Raw genomic sequence first — 23,168 nt, forward strand, 5'->3', positions numbered from 1 at the left:
ACTTTCAAGACATCATTAAGTATAAAGAAACTTTTGGGGTGAGGTTAAAAACAGGTTTGTACCATAAGTCTTTATCGATTACAGTATTCAGTTTGTAGTGCTGTATTCTTAAATTTTATTTTGTTTTATATATACAGTAAAGTTTGTTTTTGTTTAAAAATGTTAAATCTTTTCATGTAATTCTTTTAGTTAATCACTGGGTGTTCACAATTTTCTTTAAACGTTAATTGTCCCGACCGGGATCACAAAACATTCACACAAATAATGTTTCAGAGCAAAGCAAAGAAGAAAAAATGTGACTTTCCTCCTTTTGTACAAAGCATTACATATAAAGACACCCCTCTCCTCAGAACCACAATAAGTTGTTAATATTCTCTTCATGAAATAATCTGATAATTGAAAGACTTATGCTATGTTCATAGTGCTGGCTTTTAATATTTTGTTTTATAAATTTTGTTCTTGTTTAAAAATGTGGAATCTTGTGGTGCAATTCTTTGTTAATCACTGGGTATTTGAGTTTCTCTTTAAACATTAACAATCCTGATTAGGATCAGAACAATACACAGCAACATATTTCACAATGAATCAAAGAAAAAAAATGTACAAAGTATTACATTATAAGACACCGCTGTTCTAGGATCCACAATAATTTTTTAGCTCGAGCACTTACTTTAGTGAAACAATCTGATAATATGAATAAAATTTATACTAATTGTCGTCCCTTCTAAAGCAGGAGGGCGTTCGCCCGGCACAGAGGGTAATTTGGGATTTCTCCCATAGACCAATTGACAGGGATTCTACCCTCCAACCATCTGAAGTGAATTCTTTACATGAATCGTATTTATCAACTTGCAGTTTGGCTGATCAGCTGAGATTTTCTGCAGCATTTCATCGATCACCGCGTGATTCCTTTCACAGAGTCCATCACTGAAAGGACTTTCAGCTGCCGTGTTCCTGACCAGAATGTTCATGTTTTCACACACGTCTCAAAACTCATCATTAACAAATTCCCCTCCATTATCAGTCAGAAACTTAGCTGGTGCCCCAGGTCCAGTCCCTGTCAACTTCTCAATGACTTGGTCTAGAATCATCCTTTTGTCCTTGCCATGTATTATTGGAGAAAGACTAAATTGGGTCACCATGTCGATCATGTGTAGAATGGAAATATTTCTGTCTTTGTCTCATACCTTTAGATCCATGGAAATACCTTGTTAAGGTCATGTGCCAAGGGCAGCTTTACAATCAGATGTGACAGCATCCTTCAATACTTTTCACACATTGCACACTTTGCATTAGTTTGTTCTATGAGCCTCAGATACTCTTCATCAACTCCCCTGCATCTTTTTGCGGGACTTTTAATCTTTAACAAAGATTTAAAAATTGTTTGCGTAGCTCTAAGACTGGTTGCTGTCTTTATCTCTGGGATGGAAGGGTACCACACTGGTTAGCACTGTTGCCTCACAGCGCCAGGGACCCGGGTTCGATTACTGGCTTGGGTCACTGTCTCTGTGGAGTTTGCATGTTCTCCCCATGTCTGCGTGGGTTTCCTCCGGGTGCTCCGGTTTCCTCCCACATTCTGATAGACGTGCTGGTTAGGTGCATTGACCCAAACAGGTGCCGGACTGTGACGACCAGGGGAATTTCATGGTAACTGTTCCCCCGTCATTCCTGAGATTCATTCACCTATTAGTGCTTTTCCAATCCTGTCTTTTTTGTGATATCCAGATCTGCTAAATATACTTACACCCTCATTCAAAACTTGACAAAGTCTGACTATGCTTCATAGGCACCCATCAGATCATCTTTCTTGTAAATCTCATCAATGAAACCGAGTAAAAGATCCAAGCCTTGATCAGTATACGACCAGTGGATTTCCAGCTCAGAAAATGTTTTGCTGCCAATTTTCCTTTCGTTAGACAGTGGCAATGCCAAGGCCAGACCTTGTTTTCTCATTGTTAGGGATGTAACCCGTGTCCACATCGCCACTTCATTCTTCCACTGGTCGTATGGTTCAGGCTCCGAGAACATCGGCGGGTAATCAGACCCTGACAATTCCCACTGGCTTTCATCTCTCACAAAAGCTGCTGGGACTGTAAACTTCTGTCTGAAATATACATTCCTCCAATTTCCAAACTTCACCATTGGACAAACATTCTCTGTGACCATGTTATAATCCTGACAGCCTTGTGGTGAAGGAAGAAACTGGAACCAATCTTTACTTGGAATACATTTAACTCCCAACTCTTTATACATACTTTCTTCAGACACACTCAGATAATTATTTGATCAAAGCCCTCCATTCTTAAACTCAATTTATTCAATTAACACCCATAGTCAGGGCAGGAATCCGGGTTCAATTCCAGCCTCGGGTCACTGTGTGGAGATTGCATGTTCTCCCCGTGTCTGTGTGGGTTTCCTCCGGGTGCTCCGGTTTCCTCCCACCTTCTAAAGATGTGCGGGTTAGGTTGATTGGCCATGCTAAATTGCCCCTTAGTGTCAGGGGGATTAGCAGGGTAAATGTGTAGGTTTACTGGAGTGGGGCCTGGTTGGGATTGTGGTCGGTGCAGACTCAATGGGCCGAGTGACCTCCTTCTGCACTGTAGGAATTCTGTGATTAAAAAGAAAAGGTCTCTAATCGGTGTGAACTTGTTGGTGTGTCAGCAAGTTGGATGACTGATGACGTTCCCTAAACTCAGAGCAGGGGAATGGCCTCTCCTCAATGTGGACTTGCTGGTGTCTCAGCAGGTTGGATGAATCAGTGAATCTCTTCTCATACACAAAACACATCAAAGGTCTTTCCCCAGTGCGACCACATTGGTGTTTTAGCAGACTGGATGACTCAATGAATCCTTCTCTTGGAGCAGGTGAATGGGTTCTTCCTGCTGTGAACTCGCTGGTGTGTCAGCAGGTTGGATGACTGAGTGAATCCCTTCCCACATACGGAGCAAGTGAATGGCCTCTCCCCAGTGTGAACTCGCTGGTGTGTCAGCAGATGAGGTGACCGTGTGAATCCCTTCCCACACTCAGCGCAGGTGAACAGCCTCTTCCTGGTGTGGCTGCGTTGATGTGTCAGCAGACAGGATGACTCAGTGAATGCTTTCCCACACTGAGAGCAGATGAATGGTCTCTCTCCAGTGTGGATTCGCTGGTGTGTCAGCAAGTTGGATAACTGAGTGAATCCTTTCCCACACTCAGCACAGGTGAACGGTCTCTCCCTGGTGTGAACTCGCTGATGTGTCCGCAGGGTAGATGAATCCTTGAATCCCTTCCCACACTCAGTGCAGGTGAGTGGTCTCTCCACACTATGAACTCGCTTGTGTGTCTGCAGGTGTGATGACTGAGTGAATCTCTTCCCACACTCAAAGCAGGTAAAAGGTCTTTTCCCAGTGTGGGTGTGTCGGTGAATTTCCAGTTGAGATGGGGCTTTGAATCCCTTCCCACAATCTCCACATTTCCACGGTTTCTCCATGGCGCGGGTGTCCTTGTGTCTCTCCAGGTTTGATGATCAATTGAAGCCTTGTCCACACACACAAAGCAAGTACGGTTTCTCCTCCCTGTGAATGGTGTGATATTTATTTCAGGGTGTGTAATTGGTTAATGGTCTTTCCACAGTCAGTTCGCTGGTACACTCTCACTCAGATCTGTGTCTCTCGATGCTTTTCCAGTCACATATTTAAACCTTTTGACGCAGACAGAACACCATTTCTTTATACACGCTTTTTTCATACACACTCATATAATGATCCAATCAACGCCCTCCATCTGTACATACTTCAACTCAATTCGAAACTGAAAGAGCGATGATATTCAGGTCCTTTTGAATCGAGTGAATGTGTCAGGTCTCGGTGTGACGTTTGGTTTCAGATTTCTATCGCAAATCTTCTCCTTCTCAAAACCTGTAAAAGGAATTTAGAAAAGTCAGCACTGTCAGTACAGCAGAGAAATTCAGAACACACGATTCTAGTTTCAGTTGAACATTCATTCCTATTTTGTTCACCAAAAGTTGTAAACCTCAATCTCACATATTCCCTCTGCTCTCACTCGGCTGTATCTAATATACACCCTCACAATTCTCCTGAAGGTGCTGATTGATGCTGAGTGGCAGACCCCTACTCACTGCTTCCTGACCTGGAGACCTGAAAACCTTGATGCAGACTGCCAGACTCAATACAAACACAACCCATAGGTACAGATTCTGGAGGAAAACATGTGTTGAATAAACACTGCTGTATTACTTGCTCAGAGCTTCATGACCATGTCAGTGAGAACTTCATTAAGGTACTGAGTGTTCACAAACACAAACTCGCTGCTTATGAGAATGCTGGAATTAGAGATGATCCAAGATTTCAAACTCAACTGGATGGACAACTGAAGGAAATAATCTTGCAGAGATACAAGGGTACAGCGGGAGAATGAGACTGGCTGGATTGCTCTACAAAGAGTCAGCACGGAGTCAAATGAACATCTTCTGTGCTGTAGTTAATCAATGTCTGCAAAGGTATGTCACAGTAAGAAGTTTAACAACACCAGGTTAAAGGCCATTAAAACAGCAACCAAGCCTCCCCCGGTACCACAGTAGAAAACAGTACCACTGCAGGGAAGTCCATTACAGCAACCAAGGTATGTCACCACAGTGCTATATTACAAACTTGAAATAACAATAAATGAAATTTATCACAGAACCATAAATAACATATCTAATATGTACCTAACAACAAAACTAGACATAACACTGACCTATATAAAATTACTGTCCCACAAAGAATCATAAATTTACATCAGATTACACCAAACATGCCAAACCTTACTATATTCCTCTTAAATGTCAACTATCTCCTGAAGAAACCAGCCCTTTAATTGTGAACATTAGGAACGAGACCATCCTTTTAGCCAGACAAATAAATGTGTCAAGTTGAGGGAGCAAAAGGATGTCAATGTCTTTCAGAGAGAGAGAGACCTGGGCCAACCTTTCCAGAGTCTGCAGCCTCCCTGGATTCACTTCGTTTCCCTTCAGTTGCTGCAAGTCCTCAATTTCCCCCAGAGTGAGAAAAGAAATGGAAAAGGGAGAAAGGAAAGTGTTTTACTCACAGATGTTGCCTCTTTGGAGGAAGTTTGAGTCCGTCTGAAGCTCAACCTGCATTGTCACAAAGACCGCGCTCTGATTGGCTGGAGGACCAAAGTCCTTCCGGTCTTCCAAGAATTTCCATTGGTCAACACCTCAGCAGGGTTCAGAAACATTTCCGCACATGCGCAGATCCCCCTTTTCCTTGGACCTGCGCAGATTCGAGCTTGGGCTATTGAGCGATTTCCCCAACGCGAGGCATTGTGGGGGATGCGGCCGCCATTACTCCTCCAGAGCCCTGTCTTCAAACTCTTGGGACTGGGATGAAAGGTAGAGGTGGGAGTGACTGCACCCAGAAACAAAGCACATGTGGGTAGTCACTAGATTATATATTGATGCCCCATTAGCAAAACAGTTCGCCTTCAGGCATTAAGATTGAAATTTTGGGGTGAGACACTAGGGAGGGCAAGAGGTAGTCTGAAATTGGGGTGAGATACTAAGGAGGGCAAGAGGTAGTCTGAAATTGAAACCGAGAGTTAGCACATAAAGTGGAGAAGTATTGATTTGATTTATTATTGTCACATGTATTGGGATACAATGAAAAGTATTGCTTCTTGCACATTATAAAGACAAAACATATCATTCATAGAGTACATGGGGAGAAGGAAAGGAGAAGGTGCAGAATGTAGTGCTACAGTCATAGCTAGGGTGTTGAGAAAGATTAATTTAATATTTGTTAGGTCCATTCAAAAGTCTAATTGCAGCAGGGAATTGAAAAAGAAAGCAGGAGGAGAAAAGGATGAATTAGTGGAACAATTAATGGGCAGGAAGGTGGGTGTGAGAGGACAGAGATTTATAGTTTGAATGGGACAACATGCCTAATGATAACCAGAATTTTCAGTTCTGATTTTGTATCCTGTACTTGATAACTTCAATCCTGCCATATCCATTCATAATCTCTATCAGGTCAGCACTCAGCCTTGGCTTTTCCAGAGAATAGGGTGGCATGGTGGGACAGTGGCTAGCATTGCTGCCTCACAGCACCAGGAACCCCAGGCCTTGGGTGACTGTGGGATATGCACGTTTGCCCCTTCTCTGTGTGGGTTTCCTCTAGGTCTCTAATTTCCTCCCACAGTCCAAAGATGTGTAGGTTAGTTGAATTGACCATGGGTGAATTGCCCCTTAGTGTCCAAAAATGTGTAGATTAGGGGGATTAGCAGGGTGAATACATGAAGCTATGGGGATAGGGCATGAGGTAGATGCATTGTCAGAGAGTCGGCGCAGACTCAATGGGCCTCCTTCTGCACTGTAGGGATTCTATGATTCTACGAAAACATTCCCAACCTGTTTCGTCTCTCCATTAACTTAAAAGCACTCTCAGTTCTGGTATCATTCTTGTGAATCTTTCTTGCATCATTTCGAGATTCTCTGTCAAGTTTAAAAGGCAGACAATTAAAATGTAGATTCAGTTTAACTTGGTTGCATGAGCCTAATTACTCAGTTCCAGACTGACTCTAAAACACTTCAGTTCAAAAGAGAGTTTACCATCAGGCAAGACAGGACCCTGAAATGGCAAATAATAACAATGTTTATTTAAAAGAAAAAGATTTACCTGTGAAATACATGAGGAAGTTTCACCACCTCAATTGGGGGATCACCCCAGGTAAAAGTGTGAATGTTCCTGAGGTGCCTGAACTAACAGTAACTTCCCAAAATCCTGCCCCAGGGGCACTCAGTATCTCCACGAATAGAGCTCAACTTGTAAACACAAGATGGTTCTTGAAACAGATCTTTAACTCTTTAAGCAGCATTACCTCATCTCCAATACATACATAGAATCATAGAGTGCAGAAGAGGCCCTTCGGCCCATCGAGTCTGCACCAATACACGAGAAACACCTGAACACCCATCTAATCACATCTACCAGCACTTGGCCCATAGCCAGCAATGTATATTAAGATCGCTGATACTTAGAGATGCTTTCACTGTGAAGTCATCAATTAATCCTGTCTTGTTGTATAATACCAGTGCGAGTGAAGCCTGCTTTCAAACGTACTCTTCCCAGAAACTATCCCCAAAACATTCTATGAACTCCTCATCTACATGACCTTTTTTCATCTGCCTTTCCCAGTTTATCAGTAGATTAAAATCCCTCTTGATTATTGCTGTATCTTTACCACAAGCTCCCATTACCTTTTCCTTTGTACTCTGTCCTACCGTGTCGTTACAATTAGAAAGCCTGTGCATCACTCCCACAAGTGAATTTTGCCTTTACCATTTCCCCATCAAACCAAACCACTCCATCATTCTGGTTCCTGACCTTAGGTATCCCTCTCTAATGTGCTAATACTGCCAATAATCAACAGAGACACCCTTCCACCGTTTCCCAGACTCCTGTCCCTCCTAAATGTCAAAGACACATATTTAGCTCACCACTGACTTCTCAGGGGCAATTAGTGGTGGTCAATAAATGCTGGGTGAGCCAATGACACCTACATCCCATGAATGAATAGGAACAAATTCAGGCCCCACTCTATGTCTCTCTAATGGCTATCAACTCATAATTCTTTTCTTATATTTGTGCTGCTGTCAGTTCATCAGTTGTGTTTCAAAAGCTACGTGTGTTTAGATGCAGAGCCTTTAGTTTTGTCCCTTTAATATTTTTGTAGCGTCTAACCACATCTACTGATGTAATCTATAATTTGCTCTTTCATTATCTTCCTGTCACAGTCTGTTTATCATTTCCCAAATTCTTACCTTTCTCTCATTCCTTACTCTTTTGTTTGCCACATCTTCCAAAACATCAGAAAAGACCCAACAATGGAACAGTCGGTAACAGGACATCAATCAGTCTCCTCTTACCTTAGAGAAATCAAGGACGCAAACGTGTGATTGACACAAAGTTGATATAATCTATATCCAGAATCTTAAACTCCAGTGCAGTTACAAGGATTATTAACTTCAACCGAAACAACCTCTAACTGTCAGAATGAGCATGGTTCAGTCTTGTGATTAACAGCAGCAATAACAGCAGAAACCAACTCCTGTAATCATTTGTGAACTCGCTGGTGTTTCTGCAGGGTGTTCGCACAGGTGAATCCTTTCCCACACACTGAGCAGATGAATAACGTCTCCCTGGTGTGACTGTGCTGGTGTTTCAGCCGGAGGGAATGCTGAGTGAATCGCTTCCCACACACAGAGCAGGTAAACGGTCTCTCTCCAGTGTGAACTCGCTGGTGAATCAGCAGATCCATTTTGCCTTTGAAGCTCTTCTCACAGTCTGAACATTTAAAAGGTCTCGTGTCAGAGTGAACACGTTGGTGTGAAGTGAGTTGGGCAGACTGGGTGAATCCCTTCCCACACTCGGAGCAGGTGAATGGTCTCACACCAGTGTGAATGCGCTTGTGCCTCAGCAAGGTGGATGACTGAGTGAATCCCTTCCCACACACAGCAGGTGAATGGCCGCTCCCCAGTGTGAACTCGCTGGTGATCCAACATTTTGCATAACTGAGCGAATGCCGTCCCGCACCCAGGGCAGGTGAATGGTTTCTCTCCAGTGTGAACTCGCCGGTGTGTCAGAAGGTGGGATAACTGAGTGAATCTCTTCCCACACTCAGTGCACATGAATGGTTTCTCTCCAGTGTGAACTCGCCGGTGTGTCAGAAGGTGGGATAACTGAGTGAATCTCTTCCCACACTCAGTGCACATGAATGGTTTCTCTCCAGTGTGAATTCGCCGGTGTGCCTGCAGGCTGGATAACTGAGTGAATCCCTTCCCGCACTCAGCACAGGCGAACCATCTCTCCCCAGTGTGAAGTCGATGGTGTGTCAAAAGATTGTATTTGGTTTTAAAACTCTTCTCACAGTCAGAACATTTAAAAAGTCTCATGTTAGTGTGAACAAGTTGGTGTGCAGTGAGGTGGGTTAGTCGAGTGAATCCTTTCCCACATTCAGAACAAGTGAACGGCCTCTCCCCAGTGTGACTGCGTTGATGAGTTTCCAGTTCAGAAGGGTAACTGAATCCCTTTCCACAGTCCCCACATTTCAACTGTTTCTCCATGGTGCAGGTGTCCTTGTGTCTCTCCAGGTTGGATAATCAGTTGAAGCCTCATCCACACACAGAACACGTGTATGGTTTCTCCTCGCTGCGAATGATGTGATGTTTTTTCAGGCTGTGTAAGTGGTTAAAACTCTTTCCACAGTCAGTTCACTGGAACACTCTCACTCGGGTGTGTGTGTGTCTCGGTACTTTTCCAGTCACACTGATGTTTGAAATCTTTTCCAACAGACAGAACAAACATCTCTCCTTCCACATTCAAATTCAAGTCCTGATGAATTAAGTGACTGTAAAATCAGCAGATAATTTCCTGTCTGCAAATCCTTTCCTTCTAATCCCCAGTAAAATATCTACAGTCACCCGTGATCTAACTGGTGTCTCAGATTTCACAGTAACTCCATTGCAATGTTAATGTAAGCCTTACTTGTGACTAATAGATAAACTTTAAACTTTAAACATGAGATGAGTGAGTACACCCTTTCCCATGTACAGGGCACGTGAATGGTCTCTCACCATTAAGAACTCACTGGTTAATGAATGAATCTCTTCCCACACATAGGGCACGTGAATGGCTTCACTCCAGCATGAGTGCGCTGGTGTTCCTGCAGAATATTGTTGCTTTCAAAGCTATTCTCAGAGTTATAAAATTTAAAGATCTCACATCAGTGTGATGACGCTGGTGTCTACAGATTGGATAAATGAGAAAATCCCATCCCACACATGGTGCAGGTGAACAGTCTTTCCCCAGTGTGAATGCGTCGATGAATTTCCACACAATGGGTAATTGAATTCTTTCCCACAGTCCCTGCACTGGAACACTCTGTGTGTGTGAGTGTGTGTGTGTGTGTGGTGGTGGTGGTGGGGGGGAGGGGGGGGGAGGGGGGGGAGGGGGGGGGAGGAGAGCTTGGTGCTTTTCCAGTTACGCTGATGTTTGATTTTTTCCCCACAGACAGAACACATAAACATTTCTCCTTCCACATTCAGAAGCCGATGGTATTCAGATCCTGATGAATTGAGTCATTGTCAGATCTTGAAGTGAAGCTTGATTTGAGTTTCCTGTCTGTTAGTCCTCTACTTGTAACTCTGTAAATCCAGTTCATACAGGTCAGTCCAGGACACAAATTCAGAACAGATAATTCTAGTTCATGGGGAATATTTATTTCTCTCTTGTTTCCCAAAGCTGCAAATTCCAATTCCACGCACTTTCCCTCAACTCATCACAATGGCTTCACAGTAACCAATACTGAGACTCGCATTGAATTCTAGATTATTAACTGAATTTAAATTCCACCAGCTATCCTGGTATGTTTTTAACCATTATCCCCAGAACATTATTCTTGTCCTCTGGATTACTGGTGTAGTGCACCCCAATGGAGAAGAGGAATGACCCAGAGCTGAATGGTTCCACTCAAGGGTCCGTAATATCCAGGTTCTGATTGATCAAGTGACTCTCTCAGATCTTGATGTCTTGTTAGATTTCAGTTTTCTGTGTGTAAATCCTCCCCTTTGAACTCTCTGTAAAAGGAGGTTCCAAAATCCATCAGTGTGAGTGCAGGATAGAAATTCCCCCCATTCTCTCCTCCTGCTCCAGGGTCAGTAAAGTGAGTTAAAGATGATTCTCATTCACAAACCCATTGCTGCATTTCCTTCCTGAAGCCACATTTGTCCACTGGGTCCTGGCCCCGGGAGAAAGCGCTGCAGCTGCCGTTGTGTTGGGTGTTGAGGCGGTGCCGCTAGTTCCTTATTGGGGGTGTTGAAGCCTCCACTGGGTGTGTGGAGCCTCCCCTCCCACCCACTGCCCCTAACGCTGCCTCCGCTTATCCGCCTCCTTCCCGCCTGAAGATCAGACAAACAAGCGCCTGTCTTTGGGACATGAACCGCACTGCGCATGCTCAGCGTCACAATGCCCGGGGACTGATTGACGGCAGCTCTGGACCAATAGGAAAAGGGGGCGGGGCTGGAGGACCGAGCGGAGCGGCTGGTCCTCCAACCAATCGGAGTGAATGAGGGGCGGGATCTTAAGCATGCGCAGTAGCGCAGTAATGGCGACGGACGGACGGTTTTTCATCGAATCCACAAACGGTAAAAGGAAAATTGCGGAACGTGGGAACAGTGGATCTGGCGGGTGGGTGAAGAGTTTTTGTAAACATGTTGTTCAGGCCCAACCCCAAAAAAGGATTTTATGTTTCGCGCCGAGAGGGGCTGCAAAGTCCAGTATTCGGCTCGGGTTAACGACCGCCATCTTTATTGGGGGCAATGAGCAGCAGGGCTCATGCCTTCCGCCATCTTTGTAAGGGGCAAAGGTGTCAATGAGTGGGAGGAGCTTGTTCCCCATTGTTCAGAATGGAGCCAACTTGTCCATCAAACTGCATCAACCCTCTGCCCCGGGTAATCTGACCCTGGTTTACACAGAGCCAGATGTTTAATTGATCAGGCAAAGTGGCAGCATAACAAGGAAAGGATGCAAATTCTGCTCTCCGGATCCCATAACCTATAACACCCTGACACTGAAGGGCAATTTATCACGGCCAATCAACCTAACCCGCATCTTTGGAGTGTGGAAGGAAACCGGAGCACTTGGACGAAACCCACGCAGGCACGGGGAGAATGTGCAAACTCCACACAAACAGTGACACAAGCCAGGAGTCAAATCCAGGTCCCTGGTGCTGTGAGGCAGCAGTGCTAACCACTGTGTCACGGTGATACCCCTCCTTTTTGTGGCTATGATTCAAATTATGTAAGGCCTGTGCCACTCTTTGAGTGTGTGGTCACTGGTCAGAAGCTTGATTTGTTGTTTCAATAGCCCATTCATGTGTTCAATCAGGCCAGGCTAGGGGATATGCAATACCCAATGTATTCCATTCATTGACTCCTATGTGATACAAATGTCATCCCAAATTGATTTTTACACGGGGAGATCTTATTCCTTCGCACCTTATCACATTATTATTCTTGATCACTCGAGCTCTGATTTTTCACTGGCCATGCTTGGGTAGGATTATAACCATTCATTAAAATCTATTCTCAGAGGTCTGGTTTTCAGTCCAGTGCTATTTGGAGTATACCGTCACTTCAGTGACTATCAGGTCACAAGTCCCTCACAGTTCTCATCACAAATTTGTGATAAAACAATTTAAACAATGCCTGAAAATGCTTCTTAACTTCTTAACCAACGACCTATCACTGTTTGTTGATTGGTCAGACCCCTCTTTGTGGATTCAGGTATCTCGGACACTGAACACCAGCCGGTCCTGGAATAAGTTTAATTCTCACTCATTCTGAGTAAATATTCTCCCCAGATCCTCTGTCAGGACCCTGCTAAGCAGCTTTAATGGTCCGTGATTGCAGAAACTGAGCAGTCACAGGAATGTGGTCAAGATAGTCCAGTCCCATAATGCCTCACATTCAATCTGCTGTCCTTCAATTATAACAGAATATGTGGCTGTATGTAGCTGCCTCGGCCGTGGTCAACCCCAACACTGCCTTCCTGAACTGCTACAATGCCTGAGATGTGAGTACACCCACAGTGCTGTTAGGGAGGGATTTCCAGCTACACATTCCACACTTTCACTAGAATGTAAGTGGGTTCCCAGGTGATATATTTCATCAACTGCACCCAAGGTGAGTTATTCCAATTCCTTTATTGTCCAGGACAATATATTCACAATATCTTTAAAACAGAAATTAAACATTCCCATTTGATTTCAGGTATTAACATATTCTGTTAGTTTGTTCTTTATTGTCGATGTCAGGCTGGGGTTGTTCCCCATGGAGGAAAGGAGGTTGAGGGGAGATTTGATAGAGGTGGACAAGATTCTGACAGGTTTAGATAAGGTGGACAAAGAAAAGCTGTTCCCATTAGCTGATGGGACAAGGACGAGGGGGACACAGATTTATGGTTTTGGGTCAGAGATGCGGGGGGGGGGGATGTGAGGAAGAATATTTTGATGCAGCGAATGGTAATGACCTGGAACTCGCTGCCTACGAGGGTGGAGGAAATGGAGACAATAAACAATTACAAAGGAAATTGGATGGGCATTTGGGAGGTTTCAAACAGAAATGCTGACTAAATATCTCTGAACTTCCTAACACCCGGTCACTCTGTGATCCTTGTGAAATCTGAAACCAGGTATTCGCAACAAGGCTCAAAGAGCATCAGCCCACTGGGGGCAAAGTCATGAGACCGGCCAGTCCAGCAGAAAGAAACCCTCCGACCCTCCCCATTGACCAACTGTGAGAATGAACAAAATACAGTCCTGGATGTAATTGAGAGCAGAAACAATAACAGCAGAATCCAACACCTGGAATCACTCGTGAATTCGCTGGTGTCTCAACAGCTGGGATGAAAGACTGAATCTCTTCTCACACACAGAGCAGCTGAACGGCCTCTCCCCAGTGTGAATTCCCTGATGTGTCTGCAGGCTGGATAACCGAGAGAATCCCTTTCCACACACAGAGCAAGTGAACGGTTTCTCCCCAGTGTGAACTCGTTGGTGTCTCTGCTGGCTGGATGAATCACTGAACCGCTTCCCACACTGAGAGCAGGTGAACGGCCTCTCCCCAGTGTGAACTCGCTGGTGTGTCTGCAGGTGGGATAATCGACTGAATCCCTTCCCACACTGAGAGCAAGTGAACGGCCTCTCCCCAGTGTGAACTCGCTGGTGTGTCCGCAGGCAGAATAACCGAGAGAATCCCTTCCCACACTGAGAGCAAGTGAACAGCCTCTCCCCAGTGTGAACCCGCTCGTGTGTCCGCAGGCTGGATAGCTGAGTGAATCCCTCCCCACACTGAGAGCAGGTGAATGGCCTCTCTCCAGTGTGAACTCGCTGGTGTTTCTGCAGGATGGATAATAGAGTGAATCCCTTCCCACACTGAGAGCAGGTGAATGGCCTCTCCCCAGTGTGGCTGCGCCGATGAGCTTCCAGCAGAGATGGGACTTTGTATCTCTTCCCACAGTCCACACATTTCCATGGTTTCTCCATGGTGCAGGTGTCCTTGCCTCTCTCTTGGGTGGACAATCAGTTGAAGCCTTGTCCACACACAGAACACGGGTACCGTCTCTACCCGCTGTGAATGGTGTGATATTTATTCAGGCTGTGTAACTGGTTAAAGCTCTTTAGTCAGTGCATTGGAACACTCTCACTCGAGTGTGGCAGTGTGTTGATGTTTTTCACACTGATGTTTGAAATTTTTTCAAATTGACAGACTGGACAAACATTTCTCCTTCTAGATTCAAAGGCCGATGATATTCAGCTCCCAAGGAATATGAGTCTGTCAGATCCAGACGTGACGTTTGAGATTTCGGCCTGTGATTCCTCTTTCAATATCCTGTAAAACAAGTTTATAAAAGTCATCAGTATCAGTACAGGACAGAAATTCAGAACAGACAATTCTAGTTTCGATGGAACATTCTTTCCTCTCTCATTCCTCAAAAGCTGTAAATCTCCATCCCACACACTCTCCCTCCATTCTCACTCTGCTGTATCTAATATTCACCCTCCCAATTCTCCTGAAGGTGCTGATTGAGACTGATTGACAGATCCATGCTCACTGCTTCCTGTCCACCACACACAAATCATAAGAAACAGGAGCTGCAGTTGGCCATTCAGCCCATCGATTGAGAATTAGCTGATCTACCTCAGCACTATTTCTTGCACTATCCCCCAGGTTGCTCAATGCCTCAAAAGTTACCAATCTCTCTCTTGAAAATACTTGATGGCTGAGGCTCCACAGTCCTCTGGAGTGCAGAATTCAAACATTTCACCACATCCTTGAGTGAGGAAATCCCTTCTCATCTTAACTTTCACTCCATTTTCCCACCTGTTCTCCATAATGCTTGACTCCTTTATCAATGTAAAATCTGTCTAACTCATCCTCGAATATATTCAATAACCCTCAGCTTCCACTGATCCCTGTGGAAGACAAATCCAAAGACCAATGACTCTAATAAGCACGAGATGAATGACTGAAAATATATAATTGACATGATTGACAGATCCATGCTCACTGCTTCTTTTCCTGGACAGTAAGAAGTCTCATAACACCAGGTTAAAATCCAACAGGTTTATTTGGTAGCAAACGCCACGAGCTTTCGGAGCGCTGCTCCTTCATCAGGTGAGTGAGGCACAAAGGTGAGTGGGAGTTGTGTTCACAAACAGGGTACAGAGACACAAACTCAATTTACAAGATAATGGTTGGAATGCGAGTCTTTACAGGTAATCAAGTCTTAAAGGAACAGACAATGTGAGTGGAGAGAGGGTGAAGCATAGGTTAAAGAGATGTGTATTGTCTCCAGCCAGGACAGTTAGTGAGATTTTGCAAGCCCAGGCAAGTCGTGGGGGTTCATGTAAATATTTATTTTGTAAATTGAGTTTGTGTCTATATATGCCCTGTTTGTGAACACAACTTCCACTCACCTGACGAAGGAGCAGCGCTTCGAAAGCTAGTGGTGTTTGCTACCAAATAAACTTGTAGGACTTTAACCTGGTGTTGTGAGACTTCTTACTGTGTTTACCCCAGTCCAACGCTGGCATCTCCACATCATCCTTTCCTGGACACAGAGAGCTGAAAATCTTCCATCTCACAGCCACGTGAAAGTTTTACATTTGGACATAAATGAGCAGCCTGATGATGTGTGTAATACACTGCATGACCTGGTTACAGATTCATGAAGAATGTGAGGAGAACTTTTATTTAGGCAGCGAGTGGTGAACTGGAAGTTATAAATTGAATCCCAGAATGAGAAAAGAAATGGAAAGGGGGATAAAAGAAAGTGTTTTACTCACAGATGTTGGCCTCTTTTAAGGGCAAACCAAACAAACAAACTCAAGTTAAATCAGGACAAAGTAAAAGGGGCAGCTCCCCAAAAGGAGGGGGGGAACAGCCCGAACAAAAATCAAAGTACAAAGGAAACTTAAAAACATCAAATCATAATGTGATTATCAGGGTCAATAACGCACCCCAACCCTTGCGGTGCCCAATGGGCACGGAAGGCGTCAACCGCGCCCGTGGACACCGCATGCTTCCTCTCCAGGGACACCCGGCCGCGAACGTAGCCGCGGTAGAGGGGAAGACAGTCAGGATGGACAGCCCCCTCGATCGCCCGCTGCCTGGACCGGTAAATGGCGCGTTTTGCCAGGCCCAGGAGCAGGTTCACGAGGAGGTCGCCATCCCGACCATCCCCTCTCCGCACCGGGTGTCCGTATATCAGGAGCGTGGGACTGAAGTGCAAACAAAACATCAATAAAAGGTTCTTTAAGAAAACAAAAAGGGAGTGCAGCCTAAGACACAAAATATAGACATGATCCAAGGACTCCACAAGGCCACAGAAAGGGCAGTCTTCGGAGCCCGTGAACTAGTGAATCCTACGGTTGTGCGGAACTATGGGCAGCACGGTAGCACAGTGGTTAGCACTGCTGCTTCACAGCTCCAGGGTCCCGGGTTCGATTCCCGGCTCGGGTCACTGTCTGTGTGGAGTTTGCACATTCTCCTCGTGTCTGCGTGGGTTTCCTCCGGGTGCTCCGGTTTCTTCCCACAGTCCAAAGATGTGCGGGTTAGGTTGATTGGCCAGGTTAAAAAAATTGCCCCTTAGAGTCCTGGGATTAGCGGGTAAAATATGTGGGGGTCGGGCCTGGGTGGGATTGTGGTCAGTGCAGACTCGATGGGCCGAATGGCCTCCTTCTGCACTGTAGGATTTCTATGATTTCTATGAACTGCTGCATGCATCACCCTCCACCCCAGGTCCCCATCGTAACTGGGGGAGATCCCTCCGTAGAGGGACCTCCAGCGGGGACCTCCGCCGCCCGGCGGCAACAAGGCCCGCCAAGGTGTATCCGGGCGACAGGCGAGGAGGCGGTAGTGGAAGGTGTGCAGCAGCAGCCTGCACAGGAAACGCCTCCGCGCGGTAGAAAAAGGCACGGAGGACATTTCCGCGAGGCGGCTCAGGCTGTGGGGCACCTCACCCAGGGGAGGGGGCTGAGGTTTTGGGCCAATGTGGAATTCCGTCTGAACAGGGGAACGCTCGGGCGGGATCCCACCGCACGCCTGCGTCGCCTCGAGTTTGCGTGCAGTTTCGGGGCCGAGCACGACCGTCCTAAGGTCTAGGATGGCTTTGGCCGCGCGCCGGACGGTCGTCCCCGCGCGCTCAGCCAGCACGCGGGGACTCATCCAGCCCGCTCCTCCGCCATCGAGCACATCCCCGATTCTGGTCACCCTGGCATCCACAGCCCTCCTCTCCGCCAGCCACCTGAAGTTATACGGCTGGAGGAGCGGATTCCTGAGCAGCGGCTCTCGCACGAGAGCCGCTACTCCTGACGGGGGGGAGCTGCGTCACGAGGCGACCGTGTTCCAGACAGTGAGGAGGTCCTGGTAAAAGACGGGCAACTCCTGCAGGGCGGTCGAAGCATGCCCCAATTCGATATGCAGGAGCTGCACGTCATAATTGAGGCCGTGCCACTGGCGGAAGAAATACGTCGCCATGGCACACCATTGTGGAGGGGGCTCAACGTAAAGGTACCTCAGCAGAGCCTGGAGGCGGAAGGTCGCTATCTGAGTGCGGAGGCACACCAGACCTTGTCCGCCCTCCTCAAGCGGGAGATGCAGAACCGCAGCAGGGACCCAGTGCAGTCGATTGTCCCAGAAGAACCGCAGGAGGGTACTCTGGATATCGGCGACAAAGCCAGGGGGAGGGGTCAAAGGGACCAGCCGGTACCACAGCATGGAGGCGAGCAGCTGGTTTATGACGCAAACCCGCCCCTGTGAATGGTCACAAACACTCACCTCTGAAACAATTTAACTGATTTTAATATTAAAATCTCCTGCTGGAGCCTGCAGCTGGAAAGATATCAGAAGCATTGGCATCAGAGAAAAATCTCCCAGTTGAGGAAATCCCCGGGGAGTGGGGGTGATGTCACTGTGCAATTGTAAGTAATTGTAAGAATACCTGGGTCTGTGCAAACCAGTGATCACCACACATTATGGAGGATGTGAGGCTCCTTGACAGGGTGCAGAGGAGATTTATCAAAATGGTTCCAGAGATGAGGAATTATAGTTACAATGTTAGGCTGGATAACTTGGGGTTGTTCTCCTTGGAGCAAAGTAGATTGATAGAGGTGTACAAGAGTACATGGAGGTGTCAAAGTTTACATGCTCTGTTTACACGTGTACAAGCTCTGACTATGGGTCATCCAGACTCGAAACGTTGGTTCTATTCTCTCTCCACAGATGCTGTCAGATCTGCTGAGATTTTCCAGCATTTACTGTTTTTATTTCCCTTTCTTTTTCCTTCTCTGTCACCGCTCTGCTTCATCAATAAGACATTGGGACTCAGAGGGTTGATGCAGTTTGATGGACAAGTTGTCTCCATTCTGAACACTGGGGAACAAGCTCCTCCCACTGATTGACAACATTGCCCTCCACAAACATGGCGGCCGCACGTGCGCATTGCTGCATATTGCCCCTAATAAAGATGGCGAACGTTAACCCGGGACGAACATGAGGAACTGCAGCCCTGCTCGGTACAAACTGGGTCCGGGAAGCACTCTTCCGCGGTTTGCGGCTTACACAACATGGTTACGCAGCGTTTTCACCCACCTGGGCGATCCATTGCTCTCTCCGTACCGCCAATCACCTCGAACAGATTTCCGAGCCGAAAACATCCGCTTTCCATCGCCATTACTCACACTGCGCGTGCTCGAGTCAAAGCTGGCCCCGCCCCTCTTTGGCTCCTATTGGTTGGAGGACCGACTACTCCAGATGGGTCCTCCAGCCCCGCCCCCTCTTCCCATTGGTCCGCGCTGCCGTCAATCAGCCAGACATTGTGACGGTAACTTGCTGCTTGTCCAATAATCACAGTGACAGAGTCTGAGTGTAACAGTGACACACACAGGCTCCAATACAGTCAGAGTAGGGATGGAGCACAGAGACAACACAGCAAAGCACTGACTTACTCTGAATGTAACAATGACACACACAGGCTCCAATACAATCAGAGTGGGGATGGAGCACAGAGACAACACAGCAAAGCACTGACTTACTCTGAATGTAACAATGACACACACAGGCTCCAATACAATCAGAGTGGGGATGGAGCACAGAGACCACACAGCAAAGCACTGACTTACTCTGAATGTAACAATGACACACACAGGCTCCAATACAATCAGAGTGGGGATGGAGCACAGAGACAACACAGCAAAGCACTGACTTACTCTGAATGTAACAATGACACACACAGGCTCCAATACAATCAGAGTGGGGATGGAGCACAGAGACAACACAGCAAAGCACTGACTTACTCTGAATGTAACAATGACACACACAGGCTCCAATACAATCAGAGTGGGGATGGAGCACAGAGACAACACAGCAAAGCACTGACTTACTCTGAATGTAACAATGACACACACAGGCTCCAATACAATCAGAGTGGGGATGGAGCACAGAGACAACACAGCAAAGCACTGACTTACTCTGAGTGTAACAATGACACACACAGGCTCCAATACAATCAGAGTGGGGATGGAGCACAGAGACAACACAGCAAAGCACTGACTTACTCTGAGTGTAACAATGACACACACAGGCTCCAATACAATCAGAGTGGGGATGGAGCACAGAGACAACACAGCAAAGCACTGACTTACTCTGAGTGTAACAAATACAATGTTTGTTCAAATAATAAGAGTCACGTTGCAGTATGTTAGTGAACACAGCATTTGATCCAATGTAATGGTAATACAGTCAGTATCTAGTGCACCATAACCAAAGTTTAGGCTTTATTTGATGGTGTGAGTGAGTCGTGGTCTATTGATATAATGTATTTAGATTCCAGTGTGTGTTACTCTGCCACTGTCAGTATCAGACAATAACCTGTCTGTTATTCCAATTCTGCTGTATTTTACATTCTGCTGTATTTTACAACTGCAGCTCCTGGGGCTGATTGGAATCTAGTATAATAACAATCACAAAGGTCGGTTCCAGTGTCTCTGAGGTCATTTTAACTGCAGGTAATCTGGCATTAAGGGAGACGACACCCAACAAACATTCGATTATGATAGGAGGACAAGCTGTAAAGGAGCAATGATATTTTAAGGTGTCTATGTCAGTGTGTCATTGGGAGGTGAGTGATAAAATAGAAGTGGAAACATCACGACAGAGACATGTGACTGACGCGGCCTGACTGAGAGCTGTTATACTCGAGGCGAGAATAATGAGGACATGGGGAACTCCAGGGATTTCTGATATCTGAGGTGTATCTGTTCGAGGAACTGAAAATAATCAGTTCCTTCTGATGGTTATCTGCAGTTCTCAAGTTACACACAGGAAACAGATCGGACAGCTCATCAAACCCAATGTTTAAATCTTCTGTTTGAGATACATTGTGACTGAAAAGATCAAATATTAAAACCTCAGGAGAGAAACATTCAGAATGTCACCAAGATGAGTGAACTGTCCAATTAATCCCATTCACCATAACTCTGCCAATTTACCTTCTGCAAGTATTTATCCAATTCCCTTTGAAAGTTACTATTAAACCTGCTTCTGGCACCTGTCAGTTTGTGCATTCCAGATCATATCAAGTTATTGTGTAAAAAATTCTCCTTATCACCCCCTCCAGTTCCGTTGTCAATTATATTAAATCTCTGTATCCTCTGCTTACAGACCCTCCTGCACCGAGGAAATCGATTCTCTCCATCGACAGACCCTCGTGCTCCTGGGAGATAATTCCTCTCCATTGACACTATCATAAATCATTTGTCATTTTAAACATCTCTATTAAATCGCCCCATCACATTCCCCAATCTAAGGTGGATAACCCATGTTTTTCCTGCCCTGAAGAATTATATGGACTCAAAATGTTAACTGTTTCTCTCTGAACAGATGCCGCCGGACCTGCCGGGTTTTTCTGCTTCTCTCCCTGTTTTTCCCTCTATAATCAATCAGAAACTCTTCATGATTTTGAACATCTTGATCAAATAGGAACACACAAAGCCTGAGAAAGATACAGAGGAAAGAAGAGACAGAAAGACTAAGAGAAAAATTGAGAAAGATTTTAAAAAACAGAAAGATGAGACGGTCAAAGATAAAAGCTGAGAATCAGAGGAAACAAGCAATACAGAGAGAATGCTCTGTATATAAGGGAGCAGGCTATCAGTTCCCAGCTATGGGGAGCAGAGGGAACTCAGTAACTGATCCACAGACACAGCTGGTTATATCTGCGAATGGAAACTCTGAACAGAAATAACTGGCTCATTTGTAAATGTCACCACAATGTGACCTGTGTGACTCTGCCCTGACTCTGTGGACAGATATCGGTCACATTGACAGATGTTCTCACCAGATTGTGGTCCCTGGATTTATTTTCTGCTCAGAAGCGAGATGTGAGGTTTGGAACCGGCAGCAGAGAAACAGGAAGTTGTGTTACCTGAGAGTGAAACAGCCGGCGTCAGTTTGATGTTATCACCGTGAACAGTCTTCCTTCCTGTGAGGGTGAACTCACTCTGACAGCATCAAGAACAACACACAGATTGCTGCCGCTCTCAGCATTACATTCAGCTCCATTCCCATTTTAAACAATAAAGAAAGGAGATTATTTGGACTTTTAACACATTCACTGAATTGGGAGATGGACTGAGGGTCATCACTGGGAGAAATGAGGAGGAATTAGAGAACAAATGAGTTTTCCCAAAGAGGGTTATTAGAAAAGAGGCGATTTAAAGTGAGTCAGGGCCTGTCAGAGGCAGTGGGAGAGAGGAACAGAGAGGATTGAATCTCCATCAATTAGATGTTTTCTCAGACAGCGAAGAGATGAAGTGTATTTGTGCTTTTTCAGAGAGAGGTAATGAGAGAGAGAAAACAATGAATAAGTTTAAGCATTATCTGAAATAGGAAGGTTAAATGAGTGAGTGTTTGAAAGAAAGATAGAGAGACAGTAAGTGACGAACACAGTATCTGAGAGGAGAGAGGTTAAGTGAATGTGAGAGAGGAGCGAGGTTAGAGTGTAAGAGAGGTGGAAGGTGAGGTAAGTGTGAGTGAATGCCTGGAGAGAGAGAGAGAAACGTTCAGTGAGTGTTAGAGAGATGAGAGATGTTGAATGATTGAGTTTCTGAGAGAGAGGAGATGTTAAGTGAGTGAATGTCTGAAAGAGAGGAGAGGAGGTTCACACACCCAGGGGTCACTGAGAATGATCAAAATAAGGAGATCACCCAGAAAACTACCAACAGGAAACTTCAGCTGAATACATCACTCATTCTTAAATGGTCAGTCAGGACTCTGGTGCTGCTCAGCTTCTCTCTGTTCTGTTTATAATGGTTAAAGGCTGATAGGAGTGAGGTGTATTTAAAAGGATAGTGTATGGGAAGCACACATCAACAAAACTGAGAATTCTTGGACACACACTGCAGCTCCTTCTCTATCTGGGAATCAAATTGTTGTCTCATTGTCCCAGCAGTTAACAGGGTCCTTTGAACGTCTCCAGCTGCTACTTTGATGCAGACTTCAACCAATTTATTTTAAGCCAGTTTCTGGTCAATAAACCAGGACTGACACACACACGCATTAAAATGTTTTAGACTTTTTTTCATTTTTAGTCTGGAAACCTAAACCTGCCGTTTCACTCTCAGTCAGGAATAGATCCCAGTTTTACACCAATCTTTGACAGCACGTTTCCAGCATTCACCATTGTTCTTCCTGACTCTAAACACAGTTGTAAAGGAGCTTCTGTTCCGTGTCTAGGAGCTCTGAACCATGGAAAAGAACGACTGGGAAACATTTCTTACACACCTCAGGATTCACCCACACGGGGACTTTGCTGTCAGTGAAAAGTGACGAAAAAGACCAAAGTGCTGTGTGACCCTCTCAGCGTGACCCTGAAGGACTGGGTCAAGAATGAAGTTCTGTTCCTACTGTATGATCCTCCCTCAGATTGCCCTTTCTGAGCTCCAGCCTGGTGACGTTAAACACTCAAATGGAAAAGACAAAAATCTACAACAATGATTCAATCAAATGTCTATTTTCACATTTATTCAGAATATCAAACCTCAACAGAAGA

General features: G+C 45.5%; 2 protein-coding genes across 4 annotated transcripts in view; one reads left to right on the top strand and one right to left on the bottom strand.

The window, feature by feature from the left end:
- Positions 1 to 23,168, top strand: part of LOC144484092 (uncharacterized) — a 407,989-nt gene that overhangs the window by 352,463 nt on the left and 32,358 nt on the right. The window lies entirely within an intron of this gene.
- Positions 2,793 to 23,168, bottom strand: part of LOC144484122 (uncharacterized) — a 64,913-nt gene continuing 44,537 nt past the window's right edge. The window contains exons 5-7 of the mRNA XM_078202672.1: positions 13,643 to 14,133; positions 8,526 to 8,915; positions 2,793 to 3,377 (exon numbers count right to left, since the gene is read on the bottom strand). Coding sequence (XP_078058798.1) covers positions 2,840 to 3,377; positions 8,526 to 8,915; positions 13,643 to 14,133 — 1,419 coding nt within the window. The 3' untranslated portion in view covers positions 2,793 to 2,839. The remainder of the gene's footprint in view (positions 3,378 to 8,525; positions 8,916 to 13,642; positions 14,134 to 23,168) is intronic.

The sequence above is a fragment of the Mustelus asterias genome, unplaced genomic scaffold (genome assembly GCF_964213995.1).
Source record: "Mustelus asterias unplaced genomic scaffold, sMusAst1.hap1.1 HAP1_SCAFFOLD_92, whole genome shotgun sequence".
Taxonomy (NCBI): Eukaryota; Metazoa; Chordata; class Chondrichthyes; order Carcharhiniformes; family Triakidae; genus Mustelus; species Mustelus asterias.